The sequence below is a fragment of the Semicossyphus pulcher genome, unplaced genomic scaffold (genome assembly GCF_022749685.1).
Source record: "Semicossyphus pulcher isolate SPU_LCO1_2020_fin unplaced genomic scaffold, fSemPul1.0.p SCAF_10, whole genome shotgun sequence".
NCBI classification, from domain to species: Eukaryota; Metazoa; Chordata; class Actinopteri; order Labriformes; family Labridae; genus Semicossyphus; species Semicossyphus pulcher.
The window spans coordinates 25,805,742-25,833,370 of NW_027211604.1; the positions used below are offsets into that span (position 1 = coordinate 25,805,742).

A 27,629-nucleotide genomic window follows, 5' to 3' on the forward strand; every position below is an offset into this window, starting at 1 on the left:
TATTGTTCAGTAATTAAATATTAACAACATATTTGGGTTTTTACTTATAAAATATTCAGTACAGTACAGTTTTTTAAATCTTAGACTCAGTCTAACAGCATCACAATGTAATCACAGTGCTTATCTGTCACTGTGCAACATTTATATCTATATTTATTACATTTATATCAATATTTTACATTTACATTTATATGCATCCTTACATTTTTTCTTATACTGTATATTTACATATCTCTTAATTTACAGTTGGCCTATACTCTGTAATCTGACTCTGTAATATTTATTTTAATTAAAATTAATGCTGCACACGTGTTTTTTTAAATAAACATTACTTGTGCATTTTTCTGTGCAATTACCCAGTTTAAACACCAATCTCTTTAGAAATGAAAAGTGTACATACCGTATTATTATTATTATTATTATTATTATTATTATTACTGTTATTCTTCTTCTTCTTATTGTTGTTGTTGATTGTATTTCTGTGTGTCACTTGATTAGCCTACTCTCGCTTCTCTAACATTTCCCCCAGTGAGGGATCAACAAAGTTTATCTCATCTCATCTTATCTTATAATTACGTGCCTTTACTTTACCGGAAGTGTTGTCTAGCTGCTGATATGTGCCTGTCTGTCCTCCGTTACCTTGACGAAGCTCTGACCACGAATGAGCCAATCGGCTGTGGAAGGCAGAGTTGTCCCTGTGGCCGCCATTAAAGAAAGGAATCCATGAATTCAAATGGAAACCAACAGGAACCGAGGCTGAAAAAATGATCGAATTAATCGTTAAAATATAGGCCGATGGCAGATTTCGAGAGGTTTTTGCGGGATGTATTTCGTTTTTAGACTAAATTTTGCGATGGAGGAGTGAGACAGGACGTTTTTATTTTTTTTTAAAGCAGAGACCGTTTTAGGGCTAAGGGGGAGGGGGAGAGTTGCTTCTTTGCTCTCCTTTTCTTTTTGTTTTATGAACATTTTTCGCTTCCTTTAATTTGTTTCCACTGTGTGCTTTTGAGATGTCCCCGTAAGGACCACACAGTCTCTTTTATCCGCTTTTAGCTCCAATCGGAAGGTTGTTGAATTAACTCTCCTCCAGCCAAATGTTACAAAAAATATTTCTCGTTTGATTAAAGCCTGCACATCTTCTGAAAACACAAACCCCTCAAATTGTTCTTTATTTCCCGGGACGTGAAATGATGGAGAGCTGGATCTATCAGTGAAGAAGGATGAGTTCTTGTTATGTACCAAACGGGGCCAGCTTGGAGGATTGCCATTCCAATCTATTCTGTCTGGTAAGAGATTTAAAACTAAAGGAAAGCAGCCATTTTTAACTAGCTGAACGGGGGCTAAGCTAACGTTAGCCACACAGGCATCAGTTGATAGGAGCTTAGCCAGGCTTACGGCCCTGTCTAGCTGACATCATTTCAGGACAACAAGCCACCCTAGTTCGCTATTATCACCTTGTTCCTTTCTTTTAACACCCTGTCACTCACTTATTATACCCTCTCTCTTTTTAATCCTCCTCCTGCAACATTTCCATTTTTCCTTTCGCAAAACAAACACTCAAGGTTAAGCTTCATTTACTACATTTCTCTGCAACATATCGCCTGTTTGCACGGAAATAACTGTTGTGCATTTTACTGCCAAAAAGCACAAATGTGTTTCCCACTAAGTTAACTTGTTGTAGCACTTTCTCCTCTTTCGCCTCGGCACCGTGTTTATTATTAACCTGCTATCTCGCTCTCATTGCATTTCCACTATGTTTTATCAAGTAAACCAAACACCTCATGCAGTCCACTTTGCAGAGTTAAGTTTGGAAACCCGTGTGTGCTGTTACAATGTTAAAATTGTAGCTTTGTAACATTGCAACTGTGTAATGTAACTATGTTTAACTGACAACTTCTGCAGAATGAATGTCAATACCCAAGCTGCACAGCTTGCGCATGAAAGCACACCTCTTATGCTTCCCTGCAAAGCCTTTTTCCTGCAACAGCATTGTTTTCTGTTAACAGTATTTGTTTGCATAGGCTTTTATAATTTATCTAACATGTCATCATCTTGTTTGTCACTGGCTTAATCTGCTTCGACTTTATTTGTTTTATCAAGTAAACCAAACACCTCCTGCAGTCCACTTTGCAGAGTTAAGTTTGGAAACCTGTGTGCTTTTACTCTGAAATGTAACTATGTTTAACAACTGACAACTTCTGCAGAACGAATGTCAATATCCAAGTTGCACATGAAAGCACACCTCTTGTGCATCCCTGCAAAGCCTTTTTCTGCAACAACATTGTTTGTGTTAACAGTATTTGTTTGCATAGGCTTTTATAATTTATGTAATATGTCATCATCTTGTTTGTCACTGGCTTAATCTGCTTCGACTGTATTTGCTAGTATTCACACCAACTAGGGCACAGGCCCCAGGCTGATTATATAATCTCTGGCAAAGCTACATTCCTGGGCATTACAAACATGAAGGTAGCTACACATCTAAGCAACACTTTCTACTACTATAAAGTGGGACTGAGAGATGATATCTTCCTCTGTTTGTCTGCGTCTGAATGTCTTTGACATCATATCATGTTGTGGCCAGCTGACAGTTCCCTAAATAGTTGCGGTTGTGCTCCTACTCACTTTGAGTCCACAGGTACTCTTTAAATCCCCTCTGAGGTAAATAGACACTGTTGATTCCTCACTTTGAGCCTCTACAGCGGATGTACAGGTGTTGCTTTTGCGTACATTTCCTGCCCTGGCCGGATAATCATGAACATGGTCTGAATGTGTTTGTTGTTGCAGTTAATTGGCTTGTCAGCAGGCTTAACAACAATTTCCCTGGTAGGTCAGCCAAAGAATGTAATGCTACTCTGAACATCCTGTTACCAGAGTTTGAAGTTGTTGAAGTGATGTGTTGCTAAATGCTAAAATGCAACTGTTGGAAAAAGAAGAGAAAAGCATCAAAGCTGGATCGATGTGTATGCAAAATATATGAAAAGTTAAGCCAGGAGTGAGAGTAGAAGTGCATCAATAGTTATGTTGACAAAGACTGAAGAAAAATAACAACATGCTGAAATACTACACTGCTTTTTACAACCAATTGACACAGCTTCCAAGCTGTCCGCCCCCTTAAAGGTAACATTTCATTGCAGGAAAATCCCCACTCTCTCAATACTACTTAGTTGGGTCGATTGTTGTGTGCTGAACTTGTAATTACAATGTTTACGACAGCACTCGAAGGCAGCGTTTGGTGTACAGTGGACAGGCGAGGTGGAGGCTGGTAGTTGTGGTGCTGTGCCTGTCTGGCTGACATTTTCCTGCACACTGAGACTAAGCATAACACCAGTGCTGTTATGACTCACTCTCTGAACAGACTCCACTTTGTGGTTTTATGGTGAAAGAATGTGAACACATTGTGGTACTTTTTCCCCCCTCAGTTTTACACTGGGTAGTCTGCTCTGGAGTATGATACTACTTGTTGCATGCTTCTTTCCTTGCATTTAAAGGAGGCTTACAGGAACTAACTGTGAGTGTTAAACTCTGTTTATATTTTCTTGTATAATTAGAATAAGAATAGGACTTTATTGCCAAGACGGTGTACACATTCAAGGAATTAGTCTTGGTGTTTTTGGTGCGTAAAACAGTGATAGAATAAAAATAAGAAGCGAAGAGAACAGCTGGAGTCCTGTTGGAACACTTAAAAAAGCATAAAAGATTATGTTAAATATCTATTTTTAAAGTGTAATGAAAGCTGAATAGCTTGTACAGAAATATGCAAGTTGTTGCCAAAGCAGTGTGCAAAAGTTTGCAGTGTGACTAGAGAGAGAATCTGCAAAATACCTACAAGTGATAATGCTTGCATTATATAGCATTGATTGTTGAGCTACCAAGAACAGGGTCTAACAATAAAAAAGCTCTTGGTAAAGATCTTCTGTGTGCAAGAAGCGCAAATGAAACACATTGAATTTGCATTTTCCTCATCCAAAAATGCACAGACGCACTTGTTAGTTTCATGTCAGCTCCATGACAGGGTTATCTGAGGGGGAGAGGTGACAGACAGGAGAAGAGAGAGTTGCTAGAAGAGGAGCATCTGCGACATGATTTGAGCAGCTTCACCTGTTGCTTGTGTCATATCTTGAAAGGCAGGAAGGCAGCTGTTTGAACACAGTGTTCCCTACTGAGATCCAGAGCCCTAAAGTGGCCAGAGGGAAGGTGAGCAGCTGGCAAAATCAGGGGGTCGTAACCCTCCCCCCCCCCCCCCTCCAAGTAAGCGTCACCTCAGGAAAACTTCCTGCCTGTATCCAGTGGCTTTAGTCTCAGATTCCCTCCTAATGCAGCAGCGTGATTTGGGCTTTAGCTGCTCTCATACCTGGCCGTTTATAAGACCCATGCAGTGGAGAAACAGTGTAGATTTATAGCAGAAGTGTTCGAGGCACACTTTCGAGCACAGCCTGGAAAGCCTTCATCTTGGAAGGAAATACTCTGATTTCTCTGGCACCCTCTGTTTCTGCACACAGGCTGCCGCTAATTTATTTTGAAAGGACAGACAGAACAACTGCAGAAGGCACATTTCTCCTTGATAGAGCAGTCTGCCTCTTGGATATTGTTGATGAGGAGTGGAGTGCTGCCGTGTCTGGTATTTGACAGAGGGGCTATTCAGTCCGGCCTCTTCAGAGTCAGGAATATGTGAGGGTATTTTGTCGGGGGAGTCCACAATGTGCTTTAATCACATGTTTTTATCCTTCGTTGAAATCATTAGGTTACAATAACACTCCTACTGTAGGTACAAACCTCTTTATTTTCAGCTCTGTTACTCTCTGGCTTTTTCCAATTCAGAAAATGCAACTTAACGCCACTTTAATTCCTCAATAATGCAGCCGACTGTACATCTGTGCAAACCCAGAGGCTGCTTGTTAAATTACGGCACAGAAGTCACATTTTAAGGTCAAACCGCTTTGAACTTAAAATAAGTGAACGCAGTTTTTAATGCAAGGTGCATAAGGGCTGGGTTAAAAGGCCAGGAATAGCATCACAATGTTTTCTATATTGATCACTATCAATATTTATTTAAATATAGCTATATGTTTGTGTTATCTGAATATGCTGCTATTTTGAATTTATGATGAAAGAAAAACTTATTTACATGTGCTAAACTTATTTACGTGCGCTAAATGTGTATCACACATTTTTAGGACTGAATTCTTTTTTTAAAACCACAATTAAAACCAGAATAAAGTGGTTTCATGTTTCTCTAACGCTCTTTCTCGGACACAGGATGTCAAGACGTAAAACTGACCAAGATCTAAATGGTGATGGTGACATGTCTTGCACAGTGAGAACGGATTTAGTTGGAGATGTTGTGATGTCCAGTGTGCAGACTGTCTGACTGCAGCTGTGTTTGTTTCCACGTGTGATAGGCTGTGAGATTGAACCTTATCAAAGGTGTAAACATAAACATTATCACGGTCCGGATTGAGATTGTTTTATTGCTCAGCCCTGAGATGAATCATGACACTGGAGTTGATTGCAAGGATTTGTCTCCTAAAATGCTCCCAGTCGATCTGACTTGTTCTCCCTCCCAGCAGTGGCCTTACTCTCTGTGTACCGCTGATGATCTGCAAATACAAAGATCATCTTCTTGTGTTTCAACAGGGACACTTGCTTCTGTTCTCCAGCTCGTGGGATCACAAATGTTGATGACACCAACGCATTTTCAGCCTTCATCATTAGTTCCATCCACTATGAATCAGCAGAGCAGATACTTGGCTCACTTCCTGCGTAAACAAAACAGATTCTGCTTGAAGTCTTGCGGGAAAAGACCGGCTTCATTGAAAGTGACTTCAGACGTTTTTTTTGCCTCCCAAAAAAGCTCAGCAGGTTCAGATGTGCGTCATTACAGTGAACTCGTCTAACTCTCGAGCTGCTTCAGACCCCCACTTTTTACAACGTGTGTTTATGCGGTGTTACTGTGTGTCCTGTTTCAGTCCATCTTCTCACATCATCCAGCAGGTGTTAAGCTCAGAATCTGACTGGGAGTTAGGAAGACTTCCTCTTTAAACACAGGTTACCTAATGCTTTACATTAAAAAACAGGTTAAAAATACCAAGCGCAAAACACCTACGAGAAAATATTAAATAAGCATTCAAAAATACACACGCCTACAAGACCGAAATATAGCCCCCACTTTGTGCTTTTTTTAAATCATAAAAAAAGTCATATCTCTGTCTTATTCCAAGTATTAGGCTATATTTTATTTTAAATTGATTGTATTAATTATCTATAAACCATATCTATATAGCTGTAAGAAAGAGGACTGAAATGAAAGAAGGATGAAAAACAGGAAATATAGTGAATTTGATTGCATAAGTTTCTGAAACTGAAAGAAAAAAGTTAAAAGAAAAATATACTTATGATCCCAGAAGACACACAGCAACAAGTCATCACTTACAGAAGCCACTTTAAGGTGGCTGTTTACATGCTGTGTGAAACGGGTTCAGAGGTGTGAGGCCTTCAGGTACCACTTGTGGGCTTTGTGCTCTTTAACTTTTTGTTCTGCGATATTTATTGTGACTACTACTTTTACCACTCTTGTTTTGGCGAATCACAGACGCATAAAAAAAGTATGGAGAGTTCAGGTGGAGCGACACGTTTCTTTAGAAAATAAATCCAAATAGATTTGTGGGCTGCAGTTGCGTTTCTTTTACACTGATACAGTACTTATCAACCAGCAGTGTTTAAATGTGTGTGTTATCAGCGTTATCAGCCTTGTGGCGCCAACTTAACGGAAGCTCACGTCCCCTCCTTCGTGTGATTATTGCACACGCACACATTGTGATTGTTAAATGATTTATGGTGCAGCCCTGCTGTATTGCCTGAATTAATCGCACTGTGACAAACACAGGGTCTGTAGTTATGTTGTCTCAGCGTTCACGGTGGCAGCTCACTAAACATCTCGACTATCACTCAATATTACTTTCTGCCAATACGGAAATCTTGGTCAGATGAATTTGAACTGTAAAATTTGACTTGCTTTTTTCTTGATCTCATAAAAATATCATGTCACCTTTTGTCCCTAAGTAATCTTAAATGAACAATTGTTTTTTACAAGTGATATTTATGAACGTAAGACATTTGTCTGTGGTGGAAGAGACTAGGGATTATCATTTAATTCAATTTAGATAACCACTGGAAACTATTCGACCGTTATTCAACCCCCCATGCGCACAAACACGCAGACATAACGGGAAAAAGAGAACATTTACTTTTTCACAACTCTGTTTTTCTCTCTCAAATGACTGCATAGTTGTTGTAGACTAATGACATGCTGGTTTTACCTTTCACAGTTTGCACTTGATCATTTTCATTTATTATTTCGAAGGAGTTCCACACAGAACTCTTTGACGGCTGCAGAAGTCTCTGCATGTTTCTCTGGTACCGAATCTCACAGCGCAACACCGGCGCCTGATGCTAATGCTTTCTTCTTCTTTTGGCAAAACAATGGCAGTATATATTTTTGTCTGACCGCCGGGGTCAGCCCTACACATGGGTCTGTGTGTGACTGACTGACGGTACTTTCACAGCCGTAGAGAGAGAGAGTTGCGACATCGCAATGGCAGATCATGGAGCATATTGGACCTCCACTGACGCGACTCTCTGTCTATATGGCTCTGGATACTTTGTTCGGGGAGTAGGTGGGGCTGCTCCTCCGCTGCTCCTCCGCTGTCCTCACCTACGTCCGCAGCGCACACCTGCTTTCAAACAAGTTGTCATCGGCCTCATAGGGACAGTCCTTGTAACACATTGTGCACACTGACCTGATGCGGTCAGCCACATGCTAGCTTTTAACTGAGTCTTGTTTAAGATGAGATAGTAGTTGTGTGAACTTTTCGATTTTTAAACAAATAAAATAATGACTATTCAAATATTCTAAAATCATGACCCTTCCCTGTAAGAGACCTGATATTTTTGCGTGTCCCTTCCAGCTTTTCACCTGTATTTTGCAGGTGGCAAAAAAACACCTGCCTGCAGTCAGTGTCCTCTTTTCTCCAGTGAAAGCAACACATTAGGAAAAACTGCCAAGTTGATCAGACAGGGTGTGTTACAGGTGATAGTTATTGTCATGTATAGCACTTAGTGGTTTTCAATATTGAATAGATGTAGAATATAATGTTTATATTTAAGATGAGGATCAGTATTGAGCTGTGCTGATGTTGTGATTTCGTCACTGAAGCCTCTGAGAAATTCATACTGTCGACTTTACGTTTAATCTTTGCAGCAAGTAATGATCATTAAGACTTGAGGTGGCTGTGACAGTTTGATAATGTAGAGGTTGTTAATGATAATGTGGTTGGATATTGAGGGTGGACAGACTATTGAAAATAATAATACATTCAATAAGTCATTCATCACTCAGGATAATTGCTAGTTGACAGCAGCACACAGCATTTAGTCACATTGTTCGGTTGCTGAAGGTTTCTTTTGTGCCGTATATTCTGAGGGAAATATTCATAATGCATTTAAAATGTACTTGGCAGCAAAGATGCAAACATCCTGATGGTGACAGAATCCGTCTAGAAGAAGGTGATGAATAGATCTGAGATGTGAGAGGATGAGTCCGGCCTGCCTGTGTTCTTGTAGCAGATGTTTTTCATTCACACATCAGCAGCAGCAGCAGCAGCAGCAGCAGCTTTATCAGTGTTTTAGCTGCGACTGCTACTACAGCAGCTAAATCTTAGAAATGGAGCAGGTCAAAGTTTCAGAGCCCACAGGATGTGGTCAGTCGTTTCAAGTTTCCCCACGTGTACAGTTGTACTGTAGCCAGTAACTGTAGGTAATAACAAGAAGCGTGACGGTGTTCTCTCCCAGGCTCACTGATGATTAATCTATGTCACTTTCATGTTTCTGTGAAGTTGGTCGACTTTAAAGAAAGCCTGTCGACAACAACACCTGCCCATTACACCTGTTTGTCTGCACAGAGTGTCTGCAACCTGCAAATTTCTAGTTGTTGCAGCTTAATTAGCTAACTGCTAATTGATAATCAGAGTTGTCATTGTTAACTTTCATTTGATTGACTTATCAAATAACAGTCCAGTTGTTTCAGATCAGATTGTAACGGCTTAATTGCTGCTTAGATGTTTGATTCAGAGCAATTTGCCTTGCTGTTTTTTATGTTCTGCTACTAGGCCTAAATAAAGTGTTTATTTAGGGCTTAATGTCAAACTATAACAAACTTGATGCAGTTGTGCTCAGTATGGATAGAGCTAGTGCTTATCACACAGCACAGCGAAACATCACAGTCAGTCTGTTTGTGGCTTTTGGTCCCCACATTCAAACATTTCCAGCCACCTACTTTTTTTAACTGTTTAACTGTCACTGCAACTTTTGAGATCTTAGTTGTTTTTAACTATTATTTAAAGGGCCAGTTCGCCGATTTTCAGCCTCAGTCCTGTCATGGTATTACAAGCAATGCATGTTGGGTGTTGTAGGAATGTAGAATGGGCGAAACCACGAGCTGTTTGTACAACTTTCTCCACAGCTATGGCGCCAATTTAAAATATTATTGCTTCTATAGATTACAGAGAGCACCAGCTTTGACTGACAGCGGCTTTTTCCCGGGGTGAACTGCTCCTTTAACTGTTTTAAAATAAATGTATGAATGATTTTAGTCACTGAACCTGTGGAGGTTATGAGAGAAACAAGCTGAGCTTAACGGCGTTCTGTCCTGAAAGCTAAAGTTGTTGACAGCAGCCCAGCTTGCAGCCCCTCCCGACATCCTGTTTTAACTGAAGAGTGGCAGACTGATGTATTTATAACAGTAATTTTATTTTCTTAACGCTGTTGGAGGTTAAACTTTTCTTTTCTTAAAATGAATCATAATCCAGCCTCAGAAATCTGTCAGTTACAGCAAACAGATCCTCTGATTTCTTCCATCGTTGTCAGGATACTCTTCAAACTCGCAGGACTTTTAACATTATTCTGTACATCTTTAGAAAAAGTGATAGTTATTTGAAAAAATCTTGCATTATTGTGTATGCATGTTTTGTATGTATTGTCCAGCACTGCATTTGATAGAAGATACAGTAGAAAACAGGGGTGGGAATTGCAGGGTTACTCACGATACGATATGCGATACGTGGCCCACGATAACGATATTACAATACAGCAATTCTGCGATAATTGAGACAATCATATAATGAATGATCATGATATCTGATTCTTCGACCAGTTAGTGTTCAGTCATGTTACCTTCATTCGTGTCATAAATCGCAGGGAAATCTGCTTCGAGCGCCGTACATTTGTAAATTAAAATATCGATATTTGCTGGCAGCCTGGCGATGATTGTATGGCACGAGTCAAGACGACGATATATTGATATTTTGTCCCACCCCCAGTGGAACATGTACTTACGATGCATAAGTAAAGCAGTCATGTTGTAACTGTATCTACTTTTGCTCCATACTCTGTAAGATCCGTCGGCCTGTAAGAGTGATGGTAATGTACGTCTTCAGTGTATTAAGTGGTCCATGGTTACACTTTACAGTGTCGGCTCACAACCTTGAGAGCTACTTGAAAATATGAAGTGACTTTATAAAAGATATTTCAAACAAAGCGAGCAGATTCAAGATAGTTTCAGGCACAATGACGTGAAGAGTCGGCTGCGAAAGGGCAAGAGTTACCGAAACACTGATTATTACACGAGAGTCAGTTTAAGGTATCAGTTCCCTGTCACCAGCCTGATGCCTGGCAGTCTGCGTGCAGCTCATAATCACATCTCAAAGTGTGAAACCAATATATCAGGAGGAGAGGCCCATAATAAAATCTGTAGGGCACTTATGAACAAACCTTTTATACAGTGAAACGCACACACCGCAGGGGACCGGCCATGGTCAGGGAGATGATGGGGGGGCTGTTCACTCGCTAATTGCCGGGCTGTACTGCTTATGATCTGGTTTCACAGTTAACCGTTGTCCCCACCCTCCCTTTGCATTGTGTGCACAGATGTTTCCTAGCGAGATGCAGGTGTAACGTGGTGTTTCTCACACTCAGACAGGAAGGAGCAGCCTAACTGCTGCAGCTCTGTCGTTACTCTCAGACAGACCCACCTCTGCTGTCTGCACCTTGTAGCTTTTCCTCATGAGGTCTAGCAGCTTTTTAAACACTTGGGAGGCGGGTTGTTCATCACACAATATATTGTTGTGATGGTGCATCCAGACAAATTCTGTGTTCAGCTATGATGACACTACCATGTAACCTTGGGCCATTGGATGCTTGCCAGCCACCTTTTCCCCCCGAGTTACTGATGGAGAATGAATTAACCACATTCATTCATCAACAACATTCATGTAGAGCTGGGCAGTAAATAGATTGTGATATCGGAGGATGCTTACGAATGAAGGTTTTATTTTCACTTTTACAGGGGAAGTTACGGTACAAACTCGCACCTCTTGTCAGAGCTCCTATAGTTCCCTTAATGACACAAGAGTTCTCCTCAGTCACAGCAAAGATATGGCTGCTTTCTTTGCCCTGTAGTCTCCTCGGTCGTCTGGAAGTGGTTTGGCTCTGCAGCGTTCTAAGTCGAGCAAACCACTGTCCACTGTAAACTTTGTCTGCAGTCATTGGCAAAGCAGCAGCACGTCCATTTACTCCGGCATCTCAAACAGAGGCAGCAACTGGAGAGGAGAAGTGTAAGGCACTGCAAGATACACAAGGCAACGGCAGCCCGAAAACAACTGCTAAAAAGGAGATAACATAGGCGGCATTCAATCGATGACAATCCTACAATCAACACAATCAGAATCCGAAATAATTTATGTATCCTGGAAGTGGGGGAATTTGTACGTTACAGTTGCTCAGGAGCAAGAAGAAATAAGATCGATCTTTATTGTCAGTGTTATAAAAACACAGACACAACGGCAATGTTAAGACAAAACAAGACATTAAGAACATGCTTAAAAATGGCACAGTGATAATTAAGAACAGTTGTACATTAAATAAATAATAAAGTGCTTGAGTAAAAATATGTGAATTATATATACAGAAACATGTTAAATGTGTTATTATACAGTGTCTGTATGTGTATATAAGTTAATATGTCAACTACAGTGAATTATGTATACATTAATGTTAATGTAACACAGCTGAAATAGGTGTCTGACTGTCACACAGTCAGATGGAGGAATTAAAATGTTGGTGGTCTGTGGTCAGTCATCACAACCAACAGTTATGATGCAAAATAACCATAACCCTTATCTGGCAGTGGTGATTAAAAAAACAAAACAGCAACTGTAAGCTCGATTTAGAAAGTGTCAAACCTGAAAAATGTCACAGCAACTCGTCCCAAACTGGAACCATATCACACCACCTCTTTCTGACATTCTCGCCCTGCTAGCTTGCTAGCTTTAGCTTGTGCGCTTATGATGTGTAAGCTGTCCAATCATTTCATTCTGTCTCATTTAGATGATATTCAGGGCGCGTTACAGTCGTCAGAGCATTTGATTTATTGACTGCTGTCGGAATGAAAAGAGAATTTCAACAAATATAAGAAAGATGCCTCTAATGATCATTTTTCCACCTGTGAGCTCACTGCTTCTTCTGGCTGCTTGTTGTGACCCAGCTCTGCTCCAGCTGACGCCACACAATGCTCTGTTTTGACATTCTCAAACATCCCCCCCCCCCCCCACCCCAAACCCTCCCAGCACCCCCATCACAACTAACACCACAAATCTCCCAGCTTATCCCTAGCCAGGCGAAAGACCACCGCTCCGCCACCACCACGGGTAATCACTTGTTCAGGCTCAGCGCCTCTGCTCTAGAGTTAAGATATCCCCTGAATTGTAATGGATTAATTGGTTGAATATACAGAGGGACAGCTTGCCAACGCAGCCTGAACGGAATAAGACTAAACGGCATGAAAATGAACAGTCCGTGTTCGCACAGATTACTTGAAATGTCTACAAGGATAGATAGAGGGCCGAGATTGCCGGCGGAAATGGGGATGTACGCCTTAGGCATCGTGTGTGTATGTTTTGTGGTAGTTAGTGTGTGTATGCGTGCTTGTGTTTAGGTAGACATGGGTAGTCTGTCGGTGCTGGGGTGATAAGCAGCAGCGCTAGCTAGCAGTGGAGCGTAATGTTCCTGCTTTAACACTTAATAACCCCGCCAGTGATTTACTGCCTATGAGGCTTTTTCCTGTGTGTTTTGTTCTCTCTATAAAAGCCAGACAGTGTTTATAGAAAGGCAAAGCACCCCCCAGCACTCACCAATAATGAGGATTAAGGTGGTGAGACCACATTTACCAGCATTAGTTTTTTCCTATTTGTGTTTCGAACATGTTGTTCGTTCCGATATTGAAAGAACCAGAAGCAAATGTACACAGTTCTTTTACAGATACAAACAAATGTCCCAATTTTTAGGGCAATTTTTCTTTTGAATCAACACACCATGGTGCTCAATTTTCTTGTCATCTACCGTGTATCTTTTCATCCTTCAATCTCCACCTTTCTCCCTGTTTTCCGTGTTTTTCCCCTTAAGTTCTGACAGCCTGGGTGTCCTGTCATCAGAAGTATTTGGTGGGTGAACTGCCCCGTAAAAAGAGGATTAATACCTCCTCTTTACACTCTGCTCAGCACATGTTTACCCCGAGGTGCTGAGTGGATCCTGAAGCAGCGACTCTGCACACTGACAATCTCTCTCTCTCTCCCCTCCTTCCCTTTTCTTGCAGGCTGACTTGACAGGGATCAAATGGAAGAGGTTTGTGTGGCAGGGTCCCACCTCTGCTCCCATCCTCTTCCCGGTTACAGAGGAGGACCCCATCCTATGCAGCTTCAGCCGCTGCCTGAAGGCCGACGTGCTCAGCGTATGGCGGCGCAGCCAGCGGCAGGGCCGGAGGGAGCTTTGGCTTTTCTGGTGGGGGGACGACCCAAACTTTGCAGATCTCATCCACCACGAGCTTGCAGGTAGGCGTCCATTGACAAACATGTAGCGGTAAAAATAGATGTTTTGCTAAGCTGTGAAGGTACATCCTTTTTATGCTACTTCCTGTCTACATGGAGGTCAGAGGTCGGGGTCAGCTACTGAACAACACCAAGAGTGCTTGAAGCGATTGAGTTCGAGGGCAAACGGAGAGTGCCCTCTGACCTGAGGTCTTTTAAGGCCAGTCAAGACCAGTTAAAAGAACTTCTTGCAGTGCGCTGGACTACAACTGTCTTAAACCTGCCACTTTACACCCGTGTGGCTCGACAAGACAGTGTGGGGCTTCTGTTTGTGTCGTGGGTGTAGCCTCCAGCTCAGAGCTGCAGGTCAGGCTGTCTGTGTGACCGAGGGCAGAGCTGAGCCCCACATACAGAGCAGAGAGTTCACAGAGGCAGGATGAAGCATGGCTTTGGTTGTATTAAAAACAATCTGACATCTGTTTGTAGGGTAGTGCGGAGATGTGAGCATCTTTTTTGTGTGCGTTAGAATGTAACCGTCATTGAACAATTAAAAATTAAGGTTTTATCTCTTTTACTTGTTTCTTTTTTTTATTCAGCCAAGAGCAGTGTTCATTTCGTTATCGAAAATAATGACGAAAAATGTTCGTCAAGGATCTGTTGTCCATGATGAAGACGAGACGTTGACGAGCTAAAAATAGATTGTTGATTATAAACTCTGACGACACGTAAGTTTAGTTTTCACTGACGAGACGAGATGAGAGGAGACGGTACTGAAATGTTAGCGGTGGGCTGTCGGACATTCAAAATGCATATTCTCTCCCACTGTGCTTCTAATCTGTCTGTCAAAATACAAACAATACAGTCCTGTAACTGGGTTGCGGGTCTCACCAAGGTGGTTGTGAACCTTCTCTGTGTAAACCCAGGCTTTCCGCTTCTTTCTGTCACGCTTACAGAAAAAGGGGGCGTTTTACGCGTCTAAAATAGCTGCCAAAATGAACACTTAACTCTGGAGCTAGCAAACAGCAAATCCTGCACAACATACCATTCACTGTTTACTTATACAGACACGGCTGTTCCCCTCTTTCCTGTTCCAAAATGCTCCCATTTTGACAGTTTGTATCTGGCTTGACCAGCTGACTTTGCTCAAAGCTGATTGAAACAGGTGATTAACCTTGCGTTCTAAGACTAGCCGCTGGCGACTGGGTAAGCTGAGTCGCAGGGCTCCCATCCGCTGGCCTGAGTCTAGCTGAGAGCCAGTTTAGACCAAACAAGTTGACACCACTGCAACTTTCCACTGCAATGTTGGTAAGTGCTTTTGTAGGAAGCTATATGGTCTGAACTAGGCTCGACTTCACCCTGCAGCTGCGTGGTATTGTAGCAGGTTATTTTAGGTTTTTTTGTAAGTTAAATGATTAAAGTGAGAGCAGGAAAAGTACTTTTTTATTTTTCTGAGTTACTGCTGTGACAAGAAAAATCTATGAAAATGAAATCCACCTCCCCTTCCACCAACGCACCTTTCCTTTGATTCATTCAAGGTTATGTATCTGAAAGAGTGATAGCTGTAAAAGATAGCTGCAAGTGTAGACGCCTCGCAGCTTCTGTAAAAGCAGCACTTGAACATCGATCACCCTGTCATGATACGTTATTGGTTGTACAATGAAAAATGATCCAGATTTCACTGCTTGATTGTCAGGTAGGCACGGGGGAGAGAAACTGTAAGTGAGAGCCTCAGGGAAGTGTTAAAATCTGTGTGATCTGATACCTCCCTAATGCCCCTTCTTACCCTCCTCTCACTGATAAGCTAGCCAGTCAGGCTGGTCCTGCCAACACCTGCAGGGCAACTCCCAGTCCCAGGAGACGCTTGGCATCACGCTGCTTAATTATCACATGCGTGTTTGAGGGAGGGGTATCGTATTAATCACATCTTTTTAAAAAGATTCTAGTAGAGAAAGAAATCTGAAGTCACATGTCGCCATTCCACGGAGGATGAACAAGAAAAGGAAACCGAGCTCAGTCCGATTATAACTTGAGTGAGAAACACAGCGTGCAGGAGCAGCCATGCAGAAACGAGGCAAATGCATCCACCCCCCGCTTTCTGCTTTTCCCTCTTCGCTAACAGTAACATTAGAGGTGGAAGGAAGATGGAAAAGGCCATCTTTATTCATGCTCTCTGCCATGTAGATTGAACTTTGGAGTCTGAGCTGAGCACAGCCCGTCTGTGACCCTCCTTGATTATGGGACATTGTGCCTGAAGTGGACTCAAAAATGGGAGCTGAAGGCTGCGATGGGCAGCTCATTCAGGCCTAACGGGTCCTGGTAATTACCTGAAGCGTCTGGCTCAGGCCCTCCTAATGGAGTGTGCTACATTTCAAGTAGAAGGGGGGTGGTATGGAGAATCTATATTTGGAAACAGTTGGAGTCAGTGTTGTTTTCTTACACTGGCTTTGGGGAGATTAAACGTAATGTGTTTTGTGTTTGAGGAGATAGAAATTACATAATTGAATATTGACGAGGAAATCTGCGCAGCATCATTCCTTCCTTCCAGGTATTCTGAAACAAAATGAGTCACGTTTTGGCAGCACTCCTCGCCTGTTTGAGCTTTGATGCTGCTGGAATTTTTGGATAGAACGCCACATCCGCAGAGCTTTTATTCCACCTGACAATGATCCTGACGTGGACAGTCACAGGGACATGCTCCCTGAGCACCTTATGAGACTTTTCACATTCCCCGCTCCCCATGTTCCCGAAGTGTTTTTGCACCTCGACTGAACTTTGTCTCGGTGTGAAAGTTTCCCAGATGGGCGGTGTAATCTGTGTTTCCTGTTTTGGAAGCCGCTGCTCCCTTCTCTCTAGTGGGATACGTCTTCCTCCTCCTTCTTGAGCCTTTCCCCCTCCTGTAGCTGCTGTGGGGCTCTGCCAGTGAAATGAAGCAGAGCAGCCTCTCTAGATGGATCTAAAGTCAGCCAGAGGGCTTCTTTCTCTCACCCTCCTTCCCCCAACCTCCGATCTGCAGCTGCTGATGGCTGTGTTCAGCATGGTGTGTCCTGAGACTTGGGAACGCAGCTGAGACGGGGATGCAGGAATTTCTGGACCTCTGTCTAGATGGGTTAACCCGTGTATATAAGGACCTGTTTGTACCACTAGGAAGAGGAACGCTGTTGTTTTCTTCCAGAAGCCCCTGAAGGTATAAACCTACCTATACTCCATACTCCACTCCTAGCTTTATTTGTCATTCTTTACACACCTATATCCACATCCACATCTATGCCACTTTTGTGTGAGCAGCCTGGTGCATGACTGTGTTCCAGGAGAGACAGTGCGCTGTTATCCCTGTTTTTCAACAATGTTGCACCTCCCTCCTCTATATGGGAACTGTCTGCTCACCCTGGTTGAGTGTGGCAGCTATAAACACCTTTGCCTTCCATTGTGGTGGCACAAGATGTTCCAGACGGCACTAGAACCAGACCGATATCAGATTTTTGAGGGGAATGAAACGGTGCATATTGCCAAACGTTTACGGCAATACTGATATGCGATAGCCCCAAATCAGCCAGCTGACTTATTGGTCTACAGCAGCTTTAGTCCATCCTCCACCTGTAGCCCTCTTTTCCATTCTTTACACATCCATATCAGCTACTTTTCGTGTGAGCAGCCAAGTGCAGCACGACGAATGTCTGAATATGTGTGCCCTGTTACTCCTCTATTGAAACAACATTGCGCATCCTCGCTGCCTATGAAGACCATCTGCTCACCCTGTCGTTGAGCCTGGCCGTGTTGAACAGCTATAAACACCTTTGCCTTCCAACGTGGTCGGACAACACCTCACAGAGAACACCAGCATAATTCAACCTTTAGCGTGCAGTGGATTCATTACTGCCTCTCCTAAAGACTCACATTCCCGCTGGTTTCTCTCAGACCACTTAATTTGGGACGAGGGCATGACATGTGAGTGGTGATGGAATAGAAAATGTAAGGTTGTCTTGGCTCTGAGCACCAGGATTGAAGATCACTGCTACGACAGAGTGTTTGCGTGCATGGCCCAAGAAGCAGGATGATGATTGACAGTCTGTTGCGTTCGTGGACTCTCCTGGGTGCTCTGCCTGAGGAGGTGAGAATCGACAAATACCAGCTAGCATGGCAGGGCAGACCCCAGCAGGACCGGCCCAACCTGTGCACTCAACTGGAATGTCACAACTGTTGTCGCCTTTTAACCGCCTCACTCTTTCTTTTTGGTCCACTAGTTCGATGGATAGCTTTTGACTTTGGTTCTTGCCTGTCTTGGGAAATTTAAAAGGCTTTCTTTCTGTTTTTTTGCAGCCTCTTTTAGTCTTTGGTGCAATGCTGGCGGTAAACATGAAAATCCGCTTTTTTCCCTTTCATTTCGGCAGGCTGAAATGGCACTTGCTCATTCCCCCCCCACCCCTTCCACCCTCATTAGATTAGCGGCCTGTGAAAGTCTTTTAATTTTGAGCAAGTGCCATTTCTGTATACCCGTGTGCCAGTAATCCCTTCCCTCCAAGGAGATGAGGGGAGAAGGAGTGAGCTGGAGAGATGAGAGTAGTGAAGGGCGGAAAACTTGAGGGATCTTTTAACGCCTGACACTTAATCACCATTGAAGGAATGTAAGGGTAACCACCAAGCCCCTTCTCTTCGCTGTTGGACAACCCGCCTTGCTCGTACTAACACAACGAGAAAACCAATTCTAATCTTCCCCTGGCCACGCACAGAAATTATTCCCAACAAGTGAATGCCATAGCTGAATTAAGCCCCCCCATTCCTCCCCCAGTGGTTCACTATAGGCGTGTATTGTTATGCAAATGCCTTGCTCTCTTCATCGTCCCCTGGCCTCAAAAGCTCATGGATTCTCCCGACCAGGAGCATCCAAAGCAAAAAATAAATGACTGCCCTTCCTCCCCTCAAAGACCCACTGATCTTATTTTTGCATTGGAATAAGGAGTGGATGTCTGTCTAGATGTGAGGGTTAATTGTTCTGTCCTACATTTCTCTAGAGTTCTTGCTAGTCCTGGTCCCTCTTCCCACCCTTCAGCGTATCCTTCCCCTTTACGACAGCCTCCCACTGGGGTTTCCACTGCTGGCCGTCTGGCACCACGTTTCCCTTTTGGGTCTTACCTACTTCCCTGTTCCCCCAGCTGCATGCGACTCTACAGCGGTGGGCTTCATGACGCAGCCATTCTTTACCTGTGTAACATTTTAGCAAAGGTCTGATTTGATGGATATGTTTAATTTTGGTGCGGCTATCTTGTGGGATCTCCGGCCTGGGGTCCCTTCTCGATACCAATGAGCCTAAAGTTTGGTCTCCGCTCCAGCTCTCAAGGTCCATGCATTTGTCTTGATGTTTTTTGTACCCTTTGACCTTAGAGTTGTCTCTTGTTCTAGTGCTGCAACCAATTCCCTGGTCGCACTCAAGAGATTTACCCATTTCCAACTGCTCCTTGGAAAATTCTAGCGGAGTGAACGGAGCATATATCTGCGTTTGTTTCTTCATGAAGAGATAAGATATCGTAGGCTGGCTGTTACAGATTCAATGTCACTGAGCAGTGCCTCCCATGAAGACTGTAGTTCCGTTCTCAGGACATTTACGCTGATAGCTACTCCTAAATAAACCCCCCTTGAGAGACCAAGACGACTGCAATGTTGTAGAAAGCAATCTTTAGTCTGCTTTGCTTGGTGTGGATATTGTACCATGATTTGGTCAGGTCAAATGTAAACATAAGAACAGAAATAAAGATGGAGCTACCAAAGTGGTAGAATTTCCTGTGCAGCTATCTTGTAAGAATGTGAAATTTCCACCCATGTATGATCCTTTCTTCGAGCAGCATGGCGTGTATTTTTAGGTGTTAAGGTGAAGGTTGAAAGGACAGACGGTCATCTGCAGTCTAGAACAGGTTATCAGCGATCCATCTCCACTGTGGTCCCTGCAGCTCACACATATATTCATTCCTCGGCGTTGGGTCGGATCTGTAAAGAATGAGAGGGAGAGAGAAAATGTTGGGGAAGGGAAGAAGAGGATTGCGTTTAAAATGTCCATCTCCTCCACCAGTTGATGATGAACACATTTTTGGAGATGTATTCAAAGACTGAGGGAAGAAAAGCTCAATCTAGCAGCACTCGTGAGCTCATGAGCTTGCTTTCCACAATAGTTGTTTTGGTTTTCGTTGGTATGCAATTTAGTCTTGGAGCTTTTCTAGCTTTGCCGAGTTCACAGTATTTCTTTTGTTCTTGTTTGACCACTCGTCTCTGTGCCTGTTTGAATCAAGGGTGAAGCAAAAACAACCCCGCTTTGCACCTCAGGGCACAATATTCAGTTCCAAAGGGCATATTTCAGTAGTCTGCGAGGGCTGAAAGTTTCACTGTTCAGGTCAGACTGTTTTTATCCTGTCTTTGAATATCTCTCTGCTTCAAAATTATTGAACTGCCCTTACATCTGTGAGAGATGCTCTGTTTGAAGAACCACCTGCAGAATACAGATGTGTGTTGACAACAAACTTCAACAACATTCAAATAACCAAACATCTGTTGGAATTACTGTCTTCAGTGCCTTGGATTTCTGTTGTCTATAAAAGAACCTGATCTGCTGTTGATTGTGTGTCAAAAAGACCAAAAACAGAGAATGAAAAATAAGGAAAATAAACAGACAAAAAAATAATTGGCTTTTTCCCCAACAAAATGTTTGAAATCACAAGTGTTCAGCGCTTTTTTAGTAGAGCAACACTCGAAGGCGCTGTGAAAGCTGGCCTCGGAAGACGCGGATGGACGAGATAAACGTTTAAATATTGGAGGGCTCCGTCCACAATAACACGCCTAACTTTTGCTACGTTAATGGCTAGCGTCCATGCTACTCCGGCCTTTTTTGGAGCCTCTAAAACAGAGTATTTTGAAAATGCTACTGACCCTGGGACACGATGCAAACACCCACATGTGCTTACTATTTGTCTGTTAACGGGCATGACTTTTTTTTTAGCTGACTTGTGGAGGCTAGATCACGTGACCGTTTCCCAAAGGATACAAATGACACCAGCCCCGACAATGAGTGATTAAGTCATCAAGAGAAACTCATTACAGGTGCTGCTGATTTGTTGTTTCTGCATCTTATACTTTAATGTGAGCAATTTGTATGTCCAGCGGCGTTATCAGCCCTGCATGGCTCTTTAGCGTGTGCTTGTTGACACCAGTATGCCAAGCGTACATGGATGCTCTTGTAATATGGTTTTTCAGGTGTGTTAGCATGGACAGAGATTAGGTCTGAAACTGTGTAAAATCACCCGCCTGGCCTCTGTAAATGTAAGTGTTGCACCCAGTTGTGTTGCGAATGAATAATTAAAACAAAAGAGACCAGTTTAAACACCAGCTCCTCACTCACCTCTGCACATTTGGCTGATCCTGGCATGAAGTGGGTTTGAACGTTGGGTTCTCCAGCTGAAATTATTCACCCGTGCAACACGTAGTTGTTGAGTATGGGCAGAGCAGTGTCAGCTTTCACTGTCTTTGGCACAAGCTTTAATGGATCATCAGCCAGCCTTTAGTGAAAAGAAACAGACCTGTTTCCTGCTTTCCTTGAAGTCATGTGACTGACCGCTCATATCCAATACAGGAAACTGTTTCTGAATCTAAGATAACACACCTACAGATGAAACTGCTGCGAAGCGTGCGGGACGCTGAACATTAAAAGGCATTTATAAATTCATGTGTGATTGGTTTAGGGTACTTTAAGACGGTGCCGTTTTGAAATCACCCAGCAGGTTGACTTATTGGTTTTGTGGCATGCTAATGGTAGACTTGAGATCACTTTATTTCCTAATCTGAGTTAGACAGCTGTTAATTTAAAACACCAGTTGCATTTAATTCAATAAATCATGTTTATTTTCTTATAACTGCCCCCATGAAGCAACTCTTGCTCTCATTTCCTGCTGTTCATTTCCATCAAGCTAAAGCCCGCCAGTACTACTATCTGCCTTTGTCACTTGTTGTGTGCATTGAGAAACTCTCTTTGGATTATTTGTTGTTTGTCCATTACACAGCCACATTCTTGCAGCCGAATGTCAAGCCATCAGTTTTATGGTTGTCGGACTGTGCACTTGCAATCCTATTTTAAAGATTGTAATGGCATATTTGGCTCTCTTGGATGGTGACAGGAGCGACAACACACAAATGGATGTGATACAGAGTCAGTTCTGCAATGATGTAAGGCCCATTGTATGCACTGCAGCCCAGCAGACGCCGCAGGCAAGGATTCAGAAAGGAGAAATGCCACTCACTCTTACAAATTTCCAAATATTATTGACTTTGACAGCCTGCGAAAGTCAAAACTGAATCTTAAAATCTCCACACTTCAGCTGTAAACATGCACAGGGGGGTTCTAGCAGCTTTAATGTAGACAGTCAGAGAGAGTCAGGGCCAAGAAGTGCTGGGAATGAGTAAAACTAATGGAGAAACTGACTTGTAATTATCGATTGGGAAACATTGCTTTTTAACGATTTTTAACCACCCTGTTAAAACTTTGAAAGCTGCATTTTCTCTTGAATTCGTCTCAGCAAACGGCAAATTGTTATTTTTATACTAGATGATCAATACGAAACAAGCCTGGAAATAGTTTTTGTGGGGTTTTGTTGGAAGTACATACTTGTTTGGTGTGGTGGCTGTGGTCACAGCGAGGCTTTTGATGAATATCAAAGACAATTCGGGGTTCGACATTTACCATGTCCCAACGGCCCATGGCCACAAGAAACTCCACCAAATATAACATGTAAGTGGGCTGGTGTGGTAACCAAGTTCTTCAGTACGGGCCAACATCCTGACTCTTCCTTGCTAGCGTACGAAGGCCAATGCCTGGGCTCTTTAATTGCTCCAGCAGCAAAACAGCTTGAGCATGTGTAGCAGACACACTCATACAGCAGCTGGACAACTTTAACCTACCTTCATAATGTTGTCGTGCAAAAATACTGAACTAAGACTCTATGAGAAAATGTGTCAACGTCTTTTAATGAAGCCACAGAAGGCTTTGTTAAGTGGTGTTAAATTGCCTTTTAAGGTTAGTTTGCCAAATTTAGAGGCTTGTTGGCCCGTGAGACTGACGCTTAAAGAGGGGGTATTATGCTGTTTCACATTTTAAGACATATATATAATCTACAATGCTGGATGTCCGCACTAAACGTGGGTGAAGTTTCAAATCTGTAAGTAAAAGTATGTTAGAGTAATCCCCATTCACAGCTCAGTCTGCTGTGAAAGACAGGTTTCACACAGTTTTTTCTACATGCTGCCCTTTGTGATGTCACAGCAGGCTTTGGAGAGCTGGCCAATCAGAAGAAAGTGGGCTTGTAGGGGCGGGGTTTCTTAAAGGGACAGAGCTGTCTGAGTTGTTTCAGACAGAGGCTGTATGAGTGCCTGCACAGAGCACCAGTGTGAGAAAGTTTTTTTTTAATTATGCTAAGCTACTCCACAGGTATCACAGAGTGAAATATGAAGCTTTAAATTATATTACAAAATAAGATACATTTATTAGCATCTATTCCTGCAATTAGCCTGTGAAACACGTGGTTAAACGTGGCATATGATTTGTGTTGCTTTCTTTATTCCCCCTCATAGATGGCTCTAAAGTTCAGTGGGTAATGCAAGGAATGATGTATAGATAAACCCAGACCAGCTCTTAGGAGGAAAAAGTAGAGGGGGCCAATGGCTTTTGTGCTTGGGGATCAATTTTCCAGGGCTAATCTCCTGCCTGTGAACCACCCTCCACTTCCCTCTTTCCCTCCTGCTCCATCTCCCTCTCCTGCTCTCTCTGATGGATCTCCATTGACTGGCACAGCGCAGGGACTCGGCCATGCATGCAGCCCCGGCCCATGGGTGCAGCCTCCCTCTCTTCTCTCTCTATCTATCCCTCTTTTCCCTCTCTGCTCAAGAAATATTCATTAATTAGTAATGGAGACTTTACAGAGCACCGCTGGTTCTCTCCCTCTCTCTCTTTCCTTGCAGATAAGGAGGAAAAGGAGGAGGAGGAAGTGGAGGAGAGGAGAAAACCTTCTGGCCAGGCTTGGTAGAATCCCCCTGAGCACAGTCAATCACAAGGCATTAATCTTGCTGTTTAATGACCGACTGCTGCTCTAATTGCTTCTACACAGATGAGCAACTGGGGGTGGGGGGTCCTCAAAAACATTTCCCTCAGTTATGACTAAATTCTAAAACTTTCTTTACAGATTTTATAGATTGCAGAAACACTCACGTGCCACTTTGAGACACTAGAGTAGGATATTTATGTTGTTGTCACCGTGCTCAAAACAATGTTTTCACTTGCTCGCAGTCGATGCTAGTGTTCTTATTAGAGCCGCTGTGCACCCGCTTAAGAGCTCTTATAAAGGTCAGCTCATCTGAGCCTGCTGCACAGGAGGCAGAGACATGAAAGTGTCCCAGCCATCAGCTGAGCTCATAAATCTTTGTCTAAATGAGGCCACTCATCTTTCGCCCCGTGAGCTGACCACAGCACACAATTCCCCGCCCTCACATCAGACGTGCGCTCACAGATCTGTCACCAAGCTGGAATTTTGGGTCACAGATGCAAGAGGTAATTAGGGACCCAAGGTAGTTTAAAAAATGTTCATCATCATCTACTACACTTAAAAGCTGCAAAGTAAAGAAAAAGGAAATGGGAGGCAGCCCTGTGCAATTAATGCAGACATACGTTAATGTATGTATAAAACATTTATGTGTGTTAGCATTGGATCTGAATATATTTGTAGATTTATGGAAAACTTATCTGCAACTTATTTATTGTTGCCATCAAAGAATGACACTAGGGATGCATCGGCTGAACATCGGATTTGACAGACCTCTGCCCATCGGCAAATAAGGTGGCCCGCGCCGATGGCAGTAGACAATGATTTTAATATTTAACTGCTTTAATTGTGCAGTAAATTTAATTGTGACATAAAAGTATTTATGTTTTCAGGAAGATTTTTGTTAGGCTATGTAAGCACTGAAAAATGTACCATGACCAGGTGATTCTAAAACAGGCTAAAGAGGCTTTTCAGGCCTTTGAAAAAAGATGATTTTTATGTGAAAGAAGTTTAAATAAAAAGATGTAGAATTTGAAAGATTGATTTCATGCTTTCTCTAAGAGTGTGATGAAGGCCTGAATGAATGGATTTTTTTTATAATTAAAGTCAATTTTGGCCCCTTATCCAGACGAGGGCAAAAATTACAGTTATTGAAAAAAACATTGGTGATGATGTTTTAAACATCGGTATCAGTTTCGGCCATAATGTTCTCGAGCGCTGCATCCCTAAATGACACATTTGTTAAATCCCATTGTAATGATGTGAGGTCATGTATAGTACGATCATATTTTGGACTTTCCTCAGATAAAACAAGCATTTCAAAAATATCATCTTCTAAGTCATAAAAGCTCTCATGATTTTTTGACATTTTATAGACAAAACAATGAATTGATATTTCAGGAAAATAATCTCTAGATAAATAAATAAATAATTGTTAATTGCTGCAAATGCTTCATTGAACTACAGCAAACAAAGGCCGATAAGATTATATCACGGTTTGTTCTGTTAGTTTGTTACATAGTTGAGTGTTAAGTTTTTTTATTCTGCAGCTCAAACTGTCTGTACTCGCATGAAGTGTCACACCGCGCTCTTTAACAAATGATGATTCAAGATGTGTATTGTTACTCCGGTTACACAAGTACAGCTGTGTGAAATGCTTCAGCTTGGATGCTCCATTTAAAAGGGTAATAAATACAAAGACATATGCAATATAATAAAATATATTACAGAATAAAAGAAGCAGTGATAAAAATATAAAATAAACAAAATAAATGCTAAATACATCTAAAGCACAATTATGGTTGAAGGCAGAAAATTAAAAATATACATTCAAGGGTCAAAAGAAAGTGTTTGTGTGAACGTGAAATCTCAGCAACGCCTGGAAGGACTTTTATTCTTTCCTGTTTATTTTTACCTTTTTATTCGTTCTTGAACGACGGCGTCCCCGACCAGTTAGTGGACGATCTCTCCTCGCTCCACCCCTCTTGTGCCTGTTCGACCTGCTGTCGCGAGCAGGGTTCACTGACATTTACATGCTTTGCAAAGAAACGCATGTCACCCCTTTAAATCAGGTTGGTGTGACCATTCCTGTTTAATGTAGGCCCAACTATGCCGAGGGTTTGTTTTAAGGGTAATGTCTTTATTAGGGATGCATTTTGCAGATATCCCATATGCGGATATTTTCCAACCCTTTTTGCCGATTGCTGATTTCGATACCGATATATTAGGCACATGTTTTTTTCCACCTTATTCCGGAGAACATCAAGTCTCCCCTGTAGTGGAACTGATATCATGCCTACTCTTATTGTAGTTGACAACTGGCAGATGCAGAAATAATATAATACAGTGCTTTTTAAAATGTACACATTCACTGGGAAATATATAATGCCATATTTATTTGTAAGTAACATTTTCTTTCAAATAAAACTGTGATATTCATACATTCATAGACAGGCTTGGATGATGCTCTCCCTGAGACAATCCTGACAACAGCCACAACTAGGGCAAATTGCACAGAACAAAAACATGAAATGAAATCAGCCTTGCTGTCTGTTTCGGAAACTTTGAAAAACTGCCGTGCTGCAGTCATCTTGCACCCTTCTTCACGCTCGACGGAAGAGGCGTGGTGCATGCAGTGTGCGCTCACACTCGTGCAGAGTTAATGTTGTAGTATTACATCAAGCCTTTTCAGGGAATCATGGAGCACTTAGGCAGAATTAAAGCCTTGTTTTATCGGTGGAAAATATCGGCAGAAAAATTACACATCTGCCAATGCTGATATATGTTTTTAAGCCATTATCTGCAGATACCGATAACGTGCAGATAATATCCTGCATCCATAGTATTCATTCAAATATTTTTAACAGACATATATCCAATATAACTTCCCACCCTGTGAGAATTACACTGTCATTCTGTGAGAAACATATATATATATATAGTGGATGTAAACTGCAACTTGATTGGTTGACAATGACATACAATGTTTTGATGTTGACTAATGTTGGGAGCTGAGGCTTCTTTTGTTCTAAAGAAGGTTCATGTGTTTCACTTACGGACAAGCAGCAAGAAAAAGAAACATCTTCAGGGATGTTGTCATATTGTTTAAGGCTTTTTGTGTTGTTTTTATTAAATATTTCCCTGAACCTACTGGAGTTGTTTCCCCGTCAATGTGTCAGGTCAAAACCAAAAACATGGGTCTTGGGGATTCCTCCACAAAAACGGCAAAGCCAGGTTCCAGCCCTGCCCTGGATGTTTGCTTTTATTTTGAAAAGTAGTTTGTAAGCTGCATTGCCATTTAGTGTGAGTGAGTGTCAAAACACTGGGTTCTGACTGCAACATTTTTTTTGTCTCCGTCTGTCTGGAGCAGAGAGTGTTGCAGCAGGCTTTGCATGATGAACATGAGGTCGTTAGGAACACTTGATGTAAACCAGACGCCTGTTTTAGAGCCTCTCGGCGCTGGAGGGAGAGACTGAGGAGGAGCAGGCGACAGGGAGGAGGAGGAGGAGGAGGAGGAGGAGGTACCGGGCAGATGTGGTCTTGGCAGAGTTAAGCAGATGGGATTTCCATGGCGGTAGGTGTAGGGAGGTTTCTGTCAGTTTACAGGCATCATCCAAGGTGGACTCAAGTCGGACTGACAGTAAAT

The 27,629-nt window shown here is 42.4% G+C and overlaps 1 protein-coding gene across 1 annotated transcript in view; it reads left to right on the forward strand.

Annotated features, from left to right (window-relative positions):
- The first annotated feature begins 703 nt into the window (after nucleotides 1-703).
- med13a (mediator complex subunit 13a) overlaps nucleotides 704-27,629 on the forward strand; it is a 106,285-nt gene continuing 79,359 nt past the window's right edge. Inside the window, exons 1-2 of the mRNA XM_069668971.1 lie at nucleotides 704-1,286; nucleotides 13,706-13,940. Of these exons, the coding sequence (XP_069525072.1) occupies nucleotides 1,221-1,286; nucleotides 13,706-13,940 (301 nt within the window). The 5' untranslated portion in view covers nucleotides 704-1,220. The remainder of the gene's footprint in view (nucleotides 1,287-13,705; nucleotides 13,941-27,629) is intronic.